General features: G+C 35.5%; 2 protein-coding genes across 2 annotated transcripts; both read left to right on the forward strand.

Moving 5' to 3' along the window:
* Positions 1-11428: 11428 nt before the first annotated feature.
* LOC108967211 lies at positions 11429-12281 on the forward strand. The gene has a single exon (XM_018930495.1). The coding sequence runs from the start codon at positions 11517-11519 to the stop codon at positions 11835-11837; it is 321 nt and encodes a 106-aa protein (XP_018786040.1). The 5' UTR covers positions 11429-11516; the 3' UTR covers positions 11838-12281.
* A 2557-nt stretch (positions 12282-14838) lies between these two features.
* On the forward strand, positions 14839-15662 carry LOC108967209. The gene has a single exon (XM_018930493.1). The coding sequence runs from the start codon at positions 14931-14933 to the stop codon at positions 15285-15287; it is 357 nt and encodes a 118-aa protein (XP_018786038.1). The 5' UTR covers positions 14839-14930; the 3' UTR covers positions 15288-15662.
* The last annotated feature ends 2686 nt before the right edge of the window (positions 15663-18348 follow it).

Genomic DNA, 18348 nt, shown 5'->3' on the forward strand with positions numbered 1-18348 from the left:
AATAATAACTTTTTTTAACATTATAAAAATCAAAAACTTTATTTTAAAAGTACTTACTAAACATTTATATTAAAGCGATAATATGTTTTTAATTATTTTCACATATTATATAACTGTCAAATGTTAATCTAGAAGAAAATTAAGCATTTGCGTCAATGCCGTATTTTCGGGACTACACTACGATATAACTAAATTTCGTAAGTTTCATTTAAACACATTTCTTTACATTTAAATTATATTTACATGCGTTGAAATCGAATGTAATTAATCATTTTAGGATAATCCCGAAATTTCGGGATCTGACTACACTTTAACAACTTTTCGGGATTTTCATTTCACACATTTATTTAAATGTAAATTCCATTTGCTTGCATTCAAATGAGTTTTTTCCTAGAGAGTACATTAAATTTTCAACCCCACAGCTATTTTCGAAACCAATTTCAAAGTCATCAAAATTCAAGAAAATCATAGTCTATCGAAAAATACTAGAAAGGCTTAAATTGTAATAGTATGGTTGACACCGCATTGATTTATTTTGCTGCTTGTAAACTTCTACCGTCGCTAGTAAGAAAAAAATCTTGTCAGCAGCAAAGTACAGAGATTAAAAGAAGCTGTAAAGTTGTTAATATTACCCTTATAGTTGTTGTTGTTGTTATTATGATTACCACTTTTGTCATGTATGCCATTGCTTTCAACTTAGCTGCCACTTTTTGTTGTAAAAATGTCATTAAGGGCAAGCCGAGCGCATAAATAGTTTTGTTGCAGTAATGCTGCAGTTGTTGTTATGTTTTTATAACCCTCACGGCGCCGAACAGGTTTCACATTTTCACTGCTGCAGTAAAAGTCACTTTGTCACCTTTGTAAACTTATATGCAAGTGGTTAAGCCATAAAATCGCTTAAAGGCATGGCAAAAAAACACTAGTTAACCTCGAGGCGAAGGGCCAACTAAGCGAACACAAATCGATTGGCAAGCCAAAGACAGAAACGAAGAGCCATTTCGAAAGGAGAAAGGTTAAGCTCAGCGATAATGCAGTTTTTAGCACAGCGATTTCAACTGTTGTTGTTTTAGTAATATTAGTGGTATTATGGATTTCACAATTTTCGCTTTTTTACGGCGCTTTTTGCTTTTACAATAAAATTACTCCGCTGACTTGCTTCTTAATCACTGACATCATTTTCTGCAAACCTTATTTTCTGCATTCTAAAAGCGTACAAAAAGTATGCGCAATTAAGATTTTGCACATTTCAAGGTTTTTAAAACATCTATATCTAATGGCGCATCGCTATTTATTCGAAAACGCAATTTTCTGAAAATGATAGAATCATGAAATGTCGACCAAAGGCTCATAAGCAACTTCAATGAGTTAATATTATTTTGAACGTCGTGCTGACCTATTGTTCCTGCAAATTCCTTTCCTTCTATACTTCGTCTAGTGTATTTCTGAACTTTGTTCCTAATCATGTCTACAAACAAATATCATATTTCTATTGTAAGGAGACAGTGTTATTTCTAAACAAGCAGTCAAAAACTTCGTCCTACATCTATGCTTCATCTCTAATTAAGTTCATGAAATCTCGAACAGACACATATTGCCCAGTTCTTCCGTATTTGAAGTCTTCAATATATAACGCTCATACTTCTTTGTGAATTTTGACGGCTCTTTCATTAGGCATTTCTTATTATTTATATTATTCCTTATACGGGAGAAAATACTTCTGAATTGGATATGAAAAAAATAGTATGTCCGACAAGGATCTCTCCAAACCGTTCGATACCAAACGAATTTTCGCGACTTGGCTCCCACGTCACTGTTGCCAGTATTCGCGGTCGTTGATAACTTCGTCTAATTTGGAGAAAAAATTAATAACAACAACAACGTTAATTTCGAAAGGTTCGGCGAATACCGCAGTCGATAGAACGATGAGCTGTAGGAGACGACGACTTAGATGTAAAATGAGAGAACTAAGAAACAGCGGCTACGCTGGTTAGGTTAGGTTTTGTATGAAAACACTTCAGTTCTGGGATTATTCGACACAATACTCTCCGAGGAAAAGGAAGACCTCACTCCGTTGGAAATACCAGATCGAGAAGGACCTGACTACGCTTGCCATCTCCAATTGGCGCCAAACAACGAAAAGGAAGAAACAACTAACGCGGTTGTGGTAATTTAGATATAACCAAATTAGATTCCAATTTTTCTCCAACCAACAACAAAAAGAACATAGCAAACTTAGCCGAAATTTTGTTCTACCCCTTAAACATAATTTTGCTATATTTTTATTGTAGGTATTTCTTAAAGTAGCATATTACATAAAAACTACTAAGTATATACACTATTAACCAGAATTAACCAAAGTAACGGCGCACGCGTGTGGCATTTGCTAGGCGCATGCGTAACATACATATGTAGTATACCACACAAGTCTGTGTTTTTTGTTGATGTTATACATATATGGTCACATGATTTCAATTAAGGCCGTCAATATCGAAAATCATAGCCTGAAGTAGACAACAGAATATTTGTCGAACAGCAGTGGGTGGTTAAAAATAGCGCCACTTGGCAACACCACAGGCTGTCAGCAGGACGATGCCATCAAATACCATCAATGGCCTTCACATGTGCTCATTTATACAAATATACACATACATTTCTTAACATATGCATATAGGAACCACTTGAGTGCTGAGTGCGTATGCGCAAGTCAACCTTATAATCAGTGGATAATTGAGAGGATATGTATGTGAATTGAAGATAGAAAGTGCAAATAGTTACAAAATAAATATATTTTTTAATACAAACGCAATATGTTCGCCACATTAAGTTTCAGGGTTGCATATGTGGTAAAGGCATATGTGTTGCATGCTACTAATTGAATTGAGATTCAAATATTTCGCATATTGCATACATATGCTGGCTTGATTTAACCAAACAACTTAACTACTTCTTAAAATTTCTAAAACTCTGTTTCCATACATATGTAATACAATATATATAAATCTTATAGGCTGATAGAATGTTTATGGATTTAGGAATTGTTAACAAGTGTTTTTTTTTTTATACCAAGCGACAAATAAATTCAGCTCTAAGTAAAACCAATACACTGCTCTAAATACTCTTAGTGATATTAAGGAGGCACCTTACACAACTTGTGACAACAATATTAACCGCCTCTAACCACGCCGTCCTCGCCGGGTAACATTCCACGGCAATACAACTTATCAGCGGTAAAAACATAAAGATCTAATATATTGAATGAGGTTTAAAGGTTATTTGTAATACTCGACAAAATAATATACTTTAATTACACTTATAACAAATGTTTTGCTAAGGCAAATCCATATCGGCGGACCATGTTGAAACATCAAGTGATTTTTTGGGATAGAAATGCTTCGAATAATTCGATAAATTTTCGAAAGCTCAATCTTCTGCAGAAAGTTTGTTACTGAACATAAATGTATCTTATGATGAAAGCTCCTCAAGCCAAAACTTTCTTTTCAGTAACACTATACAGCAAAATTGAAAGAATCAATATCACTTCAAACATCAAAATTAATTATTTTAGTTCCAAAAATAAACGTATGAGTAATAGAAAAATTGTAAGAAAATGTGCATTAAAAACATGTTTTAGTCAAGCAGCAGAGTTTCAAACTCGTGGTAGTATTTTTTAAATAACGTTGAACTTCCCTAAGCGAATCATCGTAATCAACAAAAAAAATTCGATTTGGAGAGACCTCGATTAATGGAAGGAATTTTTTATGAAATTTTACTTCTATTGCCAATTCAGTAGTCGACTCAGGAGTCGAGTTATGGAGATCTTCGAGTTATCGAAGTGCGAGTTATGGAAGTTCAACTGTACATATGTATATTACAATACTTTCATTTTTTCGAAAATCCTATGAATTAATTTTTGAAGCAACCTTAAAGTAACAAGTGAGGAAGGGCTAAGTTCGGGTGTCACCGAACATTTTATACTCTCGCATGATAAAGTGATAATCGAGATTTCAGGCGTGGTTGTAAACCGATTTCACCTTCACCTTCTTCCGTAAAATTTAGTGTAAAATTTGTATGGGAGGTGGGCGTGGTTATTATCCGATTTCTTCCATTTTTGAACTGTATATGGAAATGTCTAAAAGAAACGACTCTATACAGTTTGGTTGACATAGCTGGCGTCCAAATATGCCCCTCCCCAATGCGATCCTTTKTGCCAAATTTCATTTTAATATCTTTATTTATGGCTTAGTTATGACACTTTATARGTTTTCGGTTTHCGCCATTTTGTGGGCGTGGCAGTGGGCCGATTTTGCCCATCTTCGAACTTAACCTTCTTATRGAGCMAAGAAATAYGTGTACCAAGTTTCATCATGATATCTCAATTTTTACTCAAGTTAAAGCTTACACGGACGGACGGACAGACGGACAGACAGACATCCGGATTTCAACTCTACTCGTCACCCTGATCACTTTGGTATACATAACCCTATATCTGACTCTTTTTTGTTTCAGGACTTACAAACAACCGTTATGTGAACAAAACTATAATACTCTCTTTAGCAACTTTGTTGCGAGAGTATAAAAATTACAGTTCTTTTGCTCATAAAACTGTTATACCTAAATTTTTTTTCGTTATCTCCGTTAATTTTTTTCTTTTCAGCATGAATTTCGTAAAGAGAAATCTACGCTAACAGATTTTCTTGAATTTGTAAACCATGTATCATGGAGTTTTAGGGAACACAAGCATACAGGTGTTATATACATTGACTTTAGCAAAGCTTTCGATAGAGTAAATCTATTCAATCTTGCACATAAACTTGATCTTCTGAGCTTTCAACAAAGATTTCTTCAATAGGAATCTTCTTATCTTTATAATAGACCACAACGAGTGATATTTAAGAATACTCATTTAACTTCATTTTATGTCTCTTCAGATGATCCGCTAGGCCCGATTCTGTTCATGTTATTTATTAACGATATCTATTCTGTCATAGAATTCTCAAATTTACTTATTACTTTTACTTACTATATGCAAAGGATGTTTTAAGCTTCTAAAAGCATATTCTTCAATTCATGAAAGTAGTCTGTTGCCAACAGATTTAAAAAATTTGGCTGCTTAGTGTGATTGTGTGTACTGTTATCACAGATCTGGATTTTCTTCTCATTATGTAATAAAAGTTTATCTACCAGAGCATGTTTTTAACCTTGTTAATTTGGGAGTTAAAGTGGATCCCAAGCTTAAGTTTAGTACTCATATAGGTACTATAGTCTTAAAAGCAAAAGGTATTCTCAAATTTGATAAACTATAAGAAATGTTTAGTGTTATATTCTTTGTAAAAGTCCTGAATAGTACAGTTAGCAGTTATTTTCTTCTCTACAAAAATAAATTTAATATCCTGGTTCGCTTTTCGAGACAGTTTAGACCCTTCTTTTTAAAATGTTGTAGATCAAATTTTAAACTTAACGAACCATTCCCATTTTTATTCTCATTTCTGCACGTTATATTTGTCTGATTCACTTTTCGAAATTAAAAAGACCATTCTGCTTTTTCTCAATAAATAAAATTATAACAATTCGTAAATCGTCGGTGGGGCGGCAGAAGGGTAAACGTTGGGTTATTATATAATGAAGGGTTGTCAAACATCAAGGAAAGTATTTTCAAATAACTTTTAAGTTGTACAGATGTGTTCTCAATTTTCACCATAAATGTTTGTGTTCTAAAATCTTCTGAAACGTGAAATATCACCACTGATTGAAAAATAATGGTAATAGACTCATAATGAAATGTTTGTTTAGGTGTTGTTAAATTATTATTTTTGTAGGAATTATCACTAGTTTATTGAAATTTGGTGACAAAAACCATCGAGGGTCATAAAATAAAATACTTATGCTACTTTGTAAAAACTATTTTAGTCTGCATGGTTTATATATTTAATCCGTATCATTGAAAATCGTGAGATAAGAATAATCTCTGGCTTTAAGAAATTTATTTTATTTTATTTTCATTTTGTAAAACTAAACCGATTACGTAGATGCACACATATGCTTAGAAAATGCGATAATTTTCAAACCAAAGCATGCTCATTAAATGATAAGGAAAATAGAAGGTTATCAGTGGGTTCAACTACGCTCCACTTGGTATTATCAGCTAGGGTGCCATATGTGAGAGTCCAGCATACATACATGTGTGACAATGAAGCGTGCGTCATATCGATAGTAATACTCGTACGATTCATAATTATTTCCTAAAGATTTTGTTTACCTAGTAACAGAATTGATAGTGAGTATAAAAAACTACTTAACGTATTAACTAATAATCAACTTAAGTACCTAGTGATAAGCATATACATATGTATATACGATAATAAAAATATATTTTATGTTTACAGAAGTTTTCTGGTTTTGAAATAGTTTGGAAGTGCATCAGTTGTTTCACCGTATATATTTTGAGTTCAAATTATAAGGTTTCTTTGGTCAAATTCCAGCTTGCAGCAATATTAGCAGACATTACTGGATCGTATGAACCTTTATAATACGTTTGCTATCCAGAGACACTTAATCTAACCTAAGAATTTCGCCTGCTAAAACCCTGTATGTTTCAGCAAATCTAGTTGAATGACCACCAAGTTAGTTTCTACCAGAAAGTTTTATCGTTGGAGCCTAAATAAATTAACATAAAGCGCATTCGATTCGCTTCTTTCTCTTTTGAAAGGCCGGAAAATTGTTAACAAGATTATACATAAAAGCAACAACAAATGTGTCCAGCTGAATATACCATTAGAGCATTATACCAGTATTTATACCAGTTGCTTGCTTTATCCGCTACCCACCAACAAAGTTATAAAATCGAATTAATTAAAAAGAGTGAAAATATTTACATTTAATGCACCAGTTTATTATTGTAGTATTTATACCAGATTTTTCTCGTATTTACTAGACTTCAACAAATTTATCCAACCGATTTTATTAAAGTCAAGTTAAAGTGTTTATGTTTAATATGCCAGTTTATTTATAGTTTTATACCAGTATTTATACCAGATTTTTCTTGTTTTTACTAAAAAAAGTTTTTCTGTCTAATTCATTAAAATCGAGTAAAAATTTTTTTTTTTTAATACATCAGTTTATTATTATAGTATTATACCAGAATTTATACCAAACTTTTTGTTGTATTTGATAGGCTTTAATAAAGTTATCTAGTTTAATTCGGTAAGAATATGTAAGTTGCTTTTTTTATTAAGCCAGTATATTATTCTATTTTTACACCGGTTTTTATACCAAATATTTGTTCCATTCGTTCATCAAAAATCGTCGTTAAAGGTTTTGATTTTATTTGATTGTAAACGTATATTATTATAATATTATACTAGTTTATAAACCACTTATTTGTTCTACTCGACAGTGTCCAAATAAGTTATTCGATCGAGTTATTTAAAATTTTTGACAGTAGCAACTAAGTTATACGATCACATTCAAAAAAATCGAGTAAATGCATTTTATATGATTGTCACAGTACTATATTATTATTACCCAATACAGTTTTATACCAAATTTTTAGCACTATGCCATAGTCCCCAACAAAATTATGCAGTCGTATTCTTTAGAATCTAGTAAATGGAATCTGTTTGATTATACCAGTTTATTATAATATTGCAATAGTATACATGGTGTCATACCAGTTATTAGTGCTATTGCTTAGCGTTTCAAAGATAATAAGATTATCATTTAGTAACTCGCAGAAAGCTTGTATTTAATTATGCAAGTATTTCAAATTTATACCAGTTGCTGTTCGATTCGCCACTATTTAAAATTCATAAAATTAAATTTTGAAATTACATAGTTTTATACTAGTTATGGTTTGCTATATTCAAACTCTAAAGGTAATAAAAACAGATACAGTTATTGTACGAAAAATAGTTAAATTTTATGTAACTTTTGTTCGCCTACTGCAAATCATTCCTTTATAACTACATCAGTCCAATAAACACTAATAATTGTCAAATACACATTTCATTAAAGAATAAACACCATTAACACCTTGTGCAAATGTCTGTTTGTCGCTCTAACGCCACTATCACTCAACTGCTGGGAAAATTCTATTAATTGTTGTACCAACAGTACCAAGTGTACGCCAAGCATCTTTCGCATTCTGACGTGTGGGAAAAATTGGGCTGCCACAACTTTTCGAGAGAGTGAAGAAAAATAAATTCGTCACCAAATTGTTCTTTATCCAACACTCATTCATTCATTTGTTTCCCTCTTGGGCCAGGTGTGTTTGAAAATATTTTCCCAGGCTTCTCAGCATCATGCGCCTACATGTAGATATGTACTGTATTGAGGGCATACAGGCGACAGGCTTGCGTTAGAAGCGTGTTTGAAGGGAGACCATTTGAGTTGTGCTATTATTTTGACTATTAGAATTGACGCAATAGGTTTTATATACCATTAAGATATGGTAGACTTAAGTAGATAAAGTAGAGTATCCATTTATGGTAGATAACTGCAATCAGAAAAGTTGAAATTAAATCCTTTTGGCGATAATGTGTGTTGTTTGCATCATAAAACTTTTTTTTTTTCTTGAAGCATAATTTGTTAGTCCTCGATGCTTAAAATTACACAAAATAGTTCACTTCGAAGAGTTTATCAAGATCTTTTTGAAGGTTCATGGTAATGTCTCACAGCAATTCTGCAAAAAGTTTAAGAAGCCAAATGAAAACTGTTCGCCATGATTACTCGAAGAAGATCGACTGTGGCTTGTGTGGAAGGATTACAATCTTACTTCCCTATCCTTTGCGATTTTACTCAGGCCAATCGCTACTGAAATTTACTTTGATAATTTAAAAGTTCAAAATAAAAATCGTTTATTACAATTTATAACTCTGGGGAGAATGGTGGACTGATACATAAGGAGGCACATTCCATCATATATCAGGAGCGCACCATGCTTACTAAGAATAAAGACAACTCAGTGCATACTGTCCTACATATTATAGTGTCATGGCTTGAATAATCCTTTAGGGTTAAGAAATTCGCTGTTGAGACCTTGCTTGATATTGAGGGAGCTTCAAACCTTAAGCACCTCATTCTCAGTCATCTGTGCGAGAGAGTGATTCAAATGGAATAAGGTAACGCATGAGTTCGACGAAATATGAGTAAGGGAATACCATAAGGTGGAGCCAATGCAACGATGTAGCACTTATAGTCAAAGAAAAGTTTTTAAGTACCGCGTACGAGTTAACGTAGAGAAATCTCAGCGTCGTAACAAATTGGAAAGTGGTCTCGCTATCAACCCAAGTAAAACTGATAAGGTCTTATTTACTTGCATACAGTACACGTAGCTATCGTCGGAAGGTAGCCATACACCTCAGCGACCGACAGCGACTCAGAAAATCTAGGTTTTTAAAAGAACACTTATCTGAACACTTGGATATTATCACACACTTTAACTTCAGACCGAACTAGTTGGATCATGGAGTCGTCAAACCGAAATCTGGTTGCTCCGTCTCATTCATATACCACGAGAGAGTTGTGGGTGGAAAGTAGCCGTTGAAGGAGAGGGACAGTGAGCTTTTTTACGGATGCGTCAAATCTTGGTGGGAAGGTTGGTGGAGGAGTTTACTGTATCAGCTCCAGCTTCAGACTTCCTGACTATTTCAGTGTCTTTCAAGACGAGGTTGCACCCATTCAGTTGGTAGATCTACGGTTCCGGAGTGCAGCCTCCTTCAGAGATGTGACCATTTTCTCAGTTAGCAGAGCGGCGATACTAGCCATTAACTTATTTATAGTGCATTCTGGGTTAGTCGTGGAGTGCCTAACCTCGCTATCAATAGTATCCAGTGTCTTTGTGATAAGACTGGTGTGGGAAAAGCACCCTAGAATCGATATAAGCAGAGTGGGAGCGGGTCGGTATAACTTTGTAGGAAATTGCATACTTATCTACTCTAGCTGTCATGAGTGTTATATTACAGTAGCTTATATTCACGTTTGTTATTTGCTAAAAATTAGTGAATAGCGAATCGAACATACACCCAGCGTAAGCCAGATAGGCAAGTATAATCAAATAATGAACCTTTAACAATAAGCTTAACGCTATAACTACGTTCTAGCCTTAAAGTATTATTTTTTTAGGCAAGAGTGTACAGCTCAAACATAACGATCAAAGAAGTAACTAATCGAACATGGCTATCGTAATATACTACTAAGAAACACTCAAGCCACAGCTCATTTTTCAATTTTATTATTTATTTTCTTATAATTTATTAGAAATATATGCATGAGTCATGCACATGCCTACACACTTCGAAATTCTAATTACAAAGTAATAAAAATTCATAATTAAATTCCAGCGGATCCACCAAACCAACTCAGCCACAATAATATCTACAATTGCCACGCAGCGAACAGCGCGCCGAACCTCAGGCAACCTAGCTATACACACACACAATGCGGACGAGCAATAAAATAGAATTTTCAATATAAAAAATCACCTCCAAAATCAACAAAATAAGAAAGTGCAACATATGTTTAACGAGGGTATAACACTTGTCCTGCCTACAATTTTCATAGGGTTATTTTCTCATAGGTCTCTTGATCAATGCCACGATCACTGCAAGCAGTTTTCCTAGTATTTCGATGCACTTCAATGATTGAGCACGATTTGCTGAAAAATAGCAACAACAAAATGTAACGGCCCTTAGCCGAAGGGTGCCACCACGAGCATCGCCAAAAATAGCGATCACACAGCCGATCTGCACTGACGATCGACAGCGATCAGCATTTAAATATTCATATTTGCCTGCTTGCTCTGAATGAGAATGCAGAAAAACGCAACTCAAATTACCTTCAAGTGAAATACAAATAGTGTAGCAAACAATCAAACAAAAGATTTAGGAAAATGCCAGGAATCCAAAAATGTATTTTACTTTCCCACGATCAGCATAGTAAATAGCCGATACGCTTAGGCAAAAAAGGATATGCATCACTATTTAAAGGGCATTATTTATACTTGGCTATGGCAGGTAGAGCAAAGAGGGGGGGGGAGAGACGCACACAAGCACTACCAACCAGGGAAAACCGTTTGCACACGTGCAAGGGATAGCACAGTTTTCCAAAAATCCCCAAAAAAAATCAAGCAAACAAAGGCAACAACACAGATAAAGCAATGCGACAGGGATCAGGGATAGGCACGACGGCGCGACACCTTAATAAATACACTAATTGTGCGCAACGCGGTGTTCGGGAGAACCCACTGCAGGTAGAGCGCAGGTATGGCAGAGAGCACCAGCAAAGTCGAGCACAAGTTGCACCTGCGTGAACACGCCATCCGATTGGTCAGCGCTACCCTTATGCTCATACCGCGCATAGGGGTTGTTTTACGCATGCGCAAACGTATAAATAGTCGGCGTGACGAGCGACAGCACAACATTCTTAGCACAGCAAACAAGCGTAGAAAAACAGCGACTAATTCCAAAACCAATTTTTATTGTTGAGAGTTGAAAAATACGTAAATTTTTTGAAAACTTAAAATGTCTTATGCTACGCTCGTCAACACTTGCGCTACGGCTGAGCAGAGCATCCCCAAGCCACACTATACACCGCGTAAGGCACTGCGGAAGGCTTGCAAACTGCTGCGTCGCTTTTTCCGCCCCTCCACGTCGGGCAGGGTAATCATCACCGCCGAGAAGCAAATCGCGGAAGAGCTGTCGTCAAAAGTAACAGAGATGTGTCGCAGAACCGACCTCAGCATGCGCACCAATTGCTCCGTACTAAGCGTCGAAGATTATGAGAATCAGCTGAATGAGTTAGCCGAGTTGGAAGCCGCCATCAAGTCGTTCACTGCTGAGTAACGGTATTTCAGCGATGGCTACATGGACTTATTGTTTAAAATGGATGTTGAACACAACCGACTGGCAAACCGCTAGTGCCTTGAAGGACCTGGACCGTCCATAAACCGCGCCACTTGCATTTCAACGCTTTATACAATATTAACGGAGCTTTAATAGTTTGTAATGCAGTTCAACTGCCAGCAAATTATCGTCGATGCAATTTTGAGCCCTTAATCGTCCTGCGCGCGAGTTTCATCCTCTATTGGGCGGGAACGCAGCGTGGGCTGGCCTACTGCGTAAGCGTTGGCGATGTGCAGCTTTAATTTTGAAATTGTCATTGTGATCATGTGTCTTCCCATTAGTTTAAGTTTCAAACTGATCGAATGTCTTCCATTTAGCTGTTAAGTAACTAAATATGTATTTTCAAGACGCTTAATAAAATGTCATGCCAACAAAAACACATAATTACTTCTTATTTTTCTTCGGAAACACTTTTACGTGGATAATTTTAATTCTTTTCAATTTTTTTTTATAACTTAAGTAATTTAGCTTTTCGCTTTGATTTGGAGAAATATTGAAATTTGTTCTTCAGTACAATGTTTGGTCTACTACATTGAGGAATACAATTTAATAAAGCGAAAATTTAAATAATTGAAAGTCTTTCATAATGCTTTGTATGTAGGAAAGTAGTAAAAACTGGCACCCTTATTAGGTGGGACTATTAGAGCGGTTATAGTAGACATTTAACCACCATATACAAAAATATAAACAGTGATCCATTTCGAGGTTCCCTACTTAAAAAAAAAACACAGGAACTATAAAATTAATATGAAATGCTTATTATCATTCGAAGGATAATTTTTTGGCATTTATTTTTTGAAATGTATCTCTTTCAGATGGTCCAACCGTTGAGTACAATTTTCGCTGGCTTGTGCGAGCATTTCGACTGGTAACTGGCGAATGACTCGAGTGCTATTTTACTCGCAAGTTCTAAATCAGACTTTACATATCCCCACGGGAAAAAGTCTAACGGTGTGATATCATATTATCTTGGAGGCCAATCGACCGGCCCTAAACGTTAAATTAACTGCTCACTGAAGTATTCTCTCAATAAATACATTTATTGATAAGACGTGTGGGAAGTAACGTCGTCTTGTTCAAACCAAATGTCGCTGATATCAGGAACTACAATTTGAGGCATCAAATATGTAGTTGGAAGTCATGGCGCGATAACGGCCGCCATTGACCATTAAGTTCTCACCGGCATCATTTTCGAAGAAATAGGGACCGATGATACTGCTGACTCACAAACCACAAAAAAACCTTATTTCTGAATAAAATGGCAGCTCTTGAATCTCTTCAGGATGGAGTTCTTTTTTGGGGGATGGAGTCATGTGTAGAAGTTCACGCAAGTGAGAAAAGTTTTCTGATCGCCATTCACTTGGGAGTGGCCAGAAACGATTCTTTTACATATGACTCAAGCAGCTCACGACTTCCGGTCCTTGACCAAGTATCCTCTGGGTAGCCTAAGAACAGCGAGCTAAAGTGAGAAGGCGAAACATTCCCTGCATAGGGTTGCGCGCTGGGTTTGGGACCCGCCACGWAAAAAATCCACCCCAATGACAACGCAACAACAGCCTCGGAGTTCTTTTTTAGAGTTTCAAAATTATATTCGTAAACCCACATTTCGTCTACAATAATGATTCGTTTGATGAACATAGGGCCCTCAGTTACGTTGACAAGCAGCTCTTTTGCATCTTTGCTCTTCTCAACGTCGATTTTACGAAAATATTCAATTCGTTTGGTAAAAGTCTATCATTAACATACTTCATACCCAAAAATTAGCCAAAATGCGTTAAGTCAATTCATAAGAGATATTTAGTTCTTCTGATATCTATCTGTTGACCACACAACGAGTTTGAAGCACTGTTCCATTAATGTTTTCCATATTATTGTCATAAATAGAGGTGGATGGACGACTCGTATGAGGCAGCTTTTGATTACTTCGCAATCTTCACTGTGTGCTATATGCCAATCAAATATATGTGTTGGTGATAATGCAGCCGTGATTGCATTGAAAAAAACAATGTTGGAAGTGGATATCGCGGATAAGCCTACAGCATGTGGAGTAAATCATATTTAGAGGTTCTAATTTTAGTTCCAACTGAAGAAATTTTTGCATCCTCTTTCAGACTGTATGTTTTTTTCATTGTGCGAGATAATGAAGTGTAAATGCAGTCCTAAAACGGTGCCCTTTTAGGCTTTTCGACAATATTTCAAAGTTGAGCAGATGTTTTAAGCTTTTGATTTGAATTTTCTCTGCAATGACCTTGTGGTGTATCTTAGGTATTGTTATAATATATAATTTGTATAGCAAATGCTTTTATATAAGTCAAGCCTGATCATCAAAACATCGCTCATAAAAGCCAATTCTCTTTCAATCGATCCACTAATGAGTGTAACTTCAGACAAGGACGTTGATCACATCTAATAATAAAAATCTTCTGGCGGAAGTTGGAGTGCTTCAGTTAACGGCAAATTTCTAACAAATTGTAAATGACTAATAAATATACTTTTAAAAATTTTTTATTGTATCAGGAAATGAAGAGTGCTGCCATGAAATGACTGCCACTAAAAGCAATTTTTTCTACTAAAATTTCTTCACAAATTAAGAGAAAATATTAACTTATATTTAAATTATATATATTATTTTCTAATATAACTTCGAATTTATTACAAACATGTTAATAATATTAGCAACAAATTCTATGAATGTGTGTAGCCAACCACATATAAGAACAACGACGAACGAAAAGTGCATACTAATACAAAAGAAATACAGAATACAATAACTTAAAACGCAATAACAATAAGATATGAGCACCTATAGAAAAAATCTGTGTTCTCATTGGTACGCACACTTGTGCTCCATTCAACTCAAAAACATAGGGGTTGTTTTACGCATGCGCAAAGGTATAAATAGCCAGCGTTGCAAGGAGCAAAATATCATTCGTAGCCTTGCGATCGAGCGAATAATTTAACTGCTGAGTCAATATCGACGAAGTTAAATTCTATTGTGAAAATTCTAAAACCGAAAAAAAAACAACAGCAATAATGTCTTACGCTAAACTCGTGAACACTTGCAACGTCAGCACTTTGGCTGAACAAGCCATCAACAAACCGAATTACACACCAGGCAAGGCGCTGAAGACGGTTTTCAAGTTATTGAAACGCGTCTTCAAATCAACAACAGTCAGCAAAGCAGACAGCAACAACAACATACAGCAGCAAATCACATCCATAAAGCCGCAAGCAATAACTGAGCTGCCGAAAGCAATAACCACTGAAGTCGAAGCATCCAAATTCAACGCTAGCATACTAACCACTTGCTCAACACTCAGCGCTGAGGAGTACGAAAATGAACAGAACGAGTTAGCTGAGTTGGCGACAAAAAGCAAATCGTTGGAGTAATACGTTCATGAACGCAGTCTATCGTAATTGATATTCAAGGATACTATGCATAAAGTGTCCTACTGGCAAGCCGCTGGTGCCTTCTAGGACTTGGTACGTCCTTAAACCACACCGCTTACATTTCAATAAGAAAAAGAGCTTTAATAGTTTATATGTAAGTGTGTGATGCAGTCGAACTGCCAAATTGCTCCATCGTCGACGCTATGCCGCCACTAATTAGTCAGCGTGTGTGCTGCTCCATCGCATCTCGGGCGTAAGACCCCGTGGACTGGCATTTTTGAAATTGTCGACGATGTGAAACGGCTTTAATTTTTACATATTTAGTTTAAGAATCATTTGTCTTCCAAATAGTTTTTAAGTACAATTTTTTATATATTTTTTGCTCATATAATAAAATGTATTTTTGTATAAAAAAAATATGTAGTGAATTATTTTTATAGCTTGGAAAATTTCAATTGATATAGCTTTTTTTCAGTTTGTAAACATTGAAGTTTTTCGCTATAATTTGTATACACTGTAAAAATTTACATAAACTTCACGTCCAACTTTGTTCTCAAGGTTTTAACGCTTCTAGAAAGTCTGTTTTTCTTCAGGTCTGCAAAGTATGTCCCCGCAGGTACGGTTACGTACTCATTGAACTCAAATTTCTGAACACGTGCAATTTTTTTTTTTTTCAAATTTGAAAACAAAATCTGTAAAATAATAAATTGGCAGTAATTGATCGTAGCGACGACTGATGCTTCTCATGACAATCACTCCTACTGTCTCTCGTATCTCGCGCTCCTTGAAGCGACGGCCTGCCAATACAACTTCGTGAACTTTTGTTATTTTATCCTCCTGGCCTTTGCGGCACCTCATTCTAGCCACTATTTATGGGGAATAGTCATCACCCGAAAATTTTTATTGAATGCCCCGAGAAAGTACTATTTCAAAAAAATTTATGATGCTAAATTGATAGCACTGACCGTAATTATTATGCCCAATATGATCTGATCTGTCATTCAGTTTGTTCATAGCCGCTGGTTAAGTAGGGAGCCAGCTTTGGAGGCTTAAAAAATCGTTTTTGGGAGCGAAAGAAATAAGTGATTAAGCGAAATTTCTAGTTTATAGCTATATATTCAGACATTATTCACAAATTTTTTGGATGCGAAATCTTTGATATTCTGCCTTTGGGAAGCAATTGCCCGATACAACTCGCATGTGCATTTGTCGAACGGCGGGCAGGGTGCAGGTCGCTATTTCTATCGGAAACAAAAAATTTAAAGAAATTCATACTTTTTAATAATTTATCTTCTAGCTAAACTAAACAAAAATTCAAAAAAGTGTAAAATTTAAAAAAAATAAAAAAAAAATGGTTTTTGAACAAAAATATTTCGAATTCCCATCTAAAACTTTGGGAACATATTCTTAGACTATTTTTAAAGAGATTTAAGCAAAACAAAAGAAATCGTTTTTTTGAAGCTTCTAAAGCAGGCTACCCCTTAAGTCGGAACGCCTCAGTAGTGCGTTGCAATTTTTACAATGGAAAAAAATATCGAACAACAAAGAATGACTTACGGTGATTCAGTCTTAACAAAAATACGGACGAGAGATCGTTGAAGGCATGCCTCGTTCTGGACGACCTTCGACCAATTAATATTAAAAAAGTAATAAAAAAAAGTAAAAAATATGATGCTTGAAAATCATCATCTGTCAAGAAAGCTCCACATCTTTCGCGGCTTCCTTCGAATGTTTTTGGTGGATAGTTTGGATATGAAACGCGTTTTTGCTCGACTCGTCCCGATAAAGATGTATTTAAAAAAAAAAAGAGTACCGTAGACAGGTGTCTTTGGACAGGCTTTATCGTGCGAATTCCAATCCCACCTTCGTTGAGAGCATTATAACTGCCGATGAGACATGGCTTTATGAGTTTAGGGTGCAAACAAGTCAACGATCATCGGAATAGAGGCAAAAAGTCAAAACCTAAAAACCACGTGAAAGTCGCTCAAATGATATGGAAGCAAATACTTAAAAGTAAGTCAATTAAGAAAAGTTACTCAAGAAATATTTTCATATTACTTTCATACCAATTTTATAAACAACAAATATCCCGACACTATACATAAATATATTCATATGTATGTATATTTCAAAGCATAGCTAAACAGCCGATAGAAAAGTGTATTACCCGCAAGTGCAGCAAACACCAAAAAGTATTATACAAAACAAGAGCTCAGTTTCAAAAATGCAAAAACAATAAAATATTTGCAGGTTTAGAAAAAATCCGCGCCAATATTGCTCCGCTAACTATGGCAAAAATACAGAGGTAGTTTTGCGCATGCGCAAAGGTATAAATAGCCAGCATGGCAAGGAGCAGAATGTCATTCGTAGCCTAGCAATCGAGCGAATAACTTAACTTTAGAATCAACTCTAGCATAATCATCAACGAAGTTGCACAGCTTTGTAAAATCCTTAAATCGCAAATAACTAAACGTTAATAATGTCTTACGGCGCAATAATGAACGCTTGTAACGTCAGCACTTGGGCTGAGCAAAACGTCAACAAACCTAACTACACAGCAGGCAATGCGCTCAAGAGGGCTTTTAAGTTATTGAAATGGTTGTTCAAGTCCAGAGCAATTAGTATGGTAGATAACAACAACAACACTACGTGGTACACAAACAATAACTGATAACAATAATGTCTGAGGCAGCAACTACTCAACGCGAACTAACAACTTGCTCAACACTCAGCGCTGAGAGCAGAACAAGCAAATTGATCGCTTCTGATCTATTCTGATTCTATTAAAAAAGACTATGCCGCCTTTTGATATCTTTGAATGTTTTACATAAAGCAACGCAACGGCAAGCCGCTAGTGCCTTCTAGGACTTGGTATGTCCTTAAACCACACCGCCTACATTTCGATGAGAGAAAGAGCTTTAATAGTTTATAGATATGTACATGTGTAATGCAGTGGAACTGCCAACAGTTTCAACATCGACGGCATCCCGCCTACAATTATTATTAAGTTTAAGCATCATTTGTCTTCTAAATAGTTTTTAAGTATCATTTGTAACTGCTT

This window comes from Bactrocera latifrons, unplaced genomic scaffold (genome assembly GCF_001853355.1).
Source record: "Bactrocera latifrons isolate USDA-ARS-PBARC rearing strain unplaced genomic scaffold, ASM185335v1 scaffold_18, whole genome shotgun sequence".
NCBI lineage: Eukaryota > Metazoa > Arthropoda > Insecta > Diptera > Tephritidae > Bactrocera > Bactrocera latifrons.

Coding starts and splice junctions, on each gene's coding strand:
- LOC108967211 (XM_018930495.1), top strand. CDS start 11,517: ATGTCTTATGCTACGCTCGTCAACACTTGCGCTACGGCTGAGCAGAGC.
- LOC108967209 (XM_018930493.1), top strand. CDS start 14,931: ATGTCTTACGCTAAACTCGTGAACACTTGCAACGTCAGCACTTTGGCT.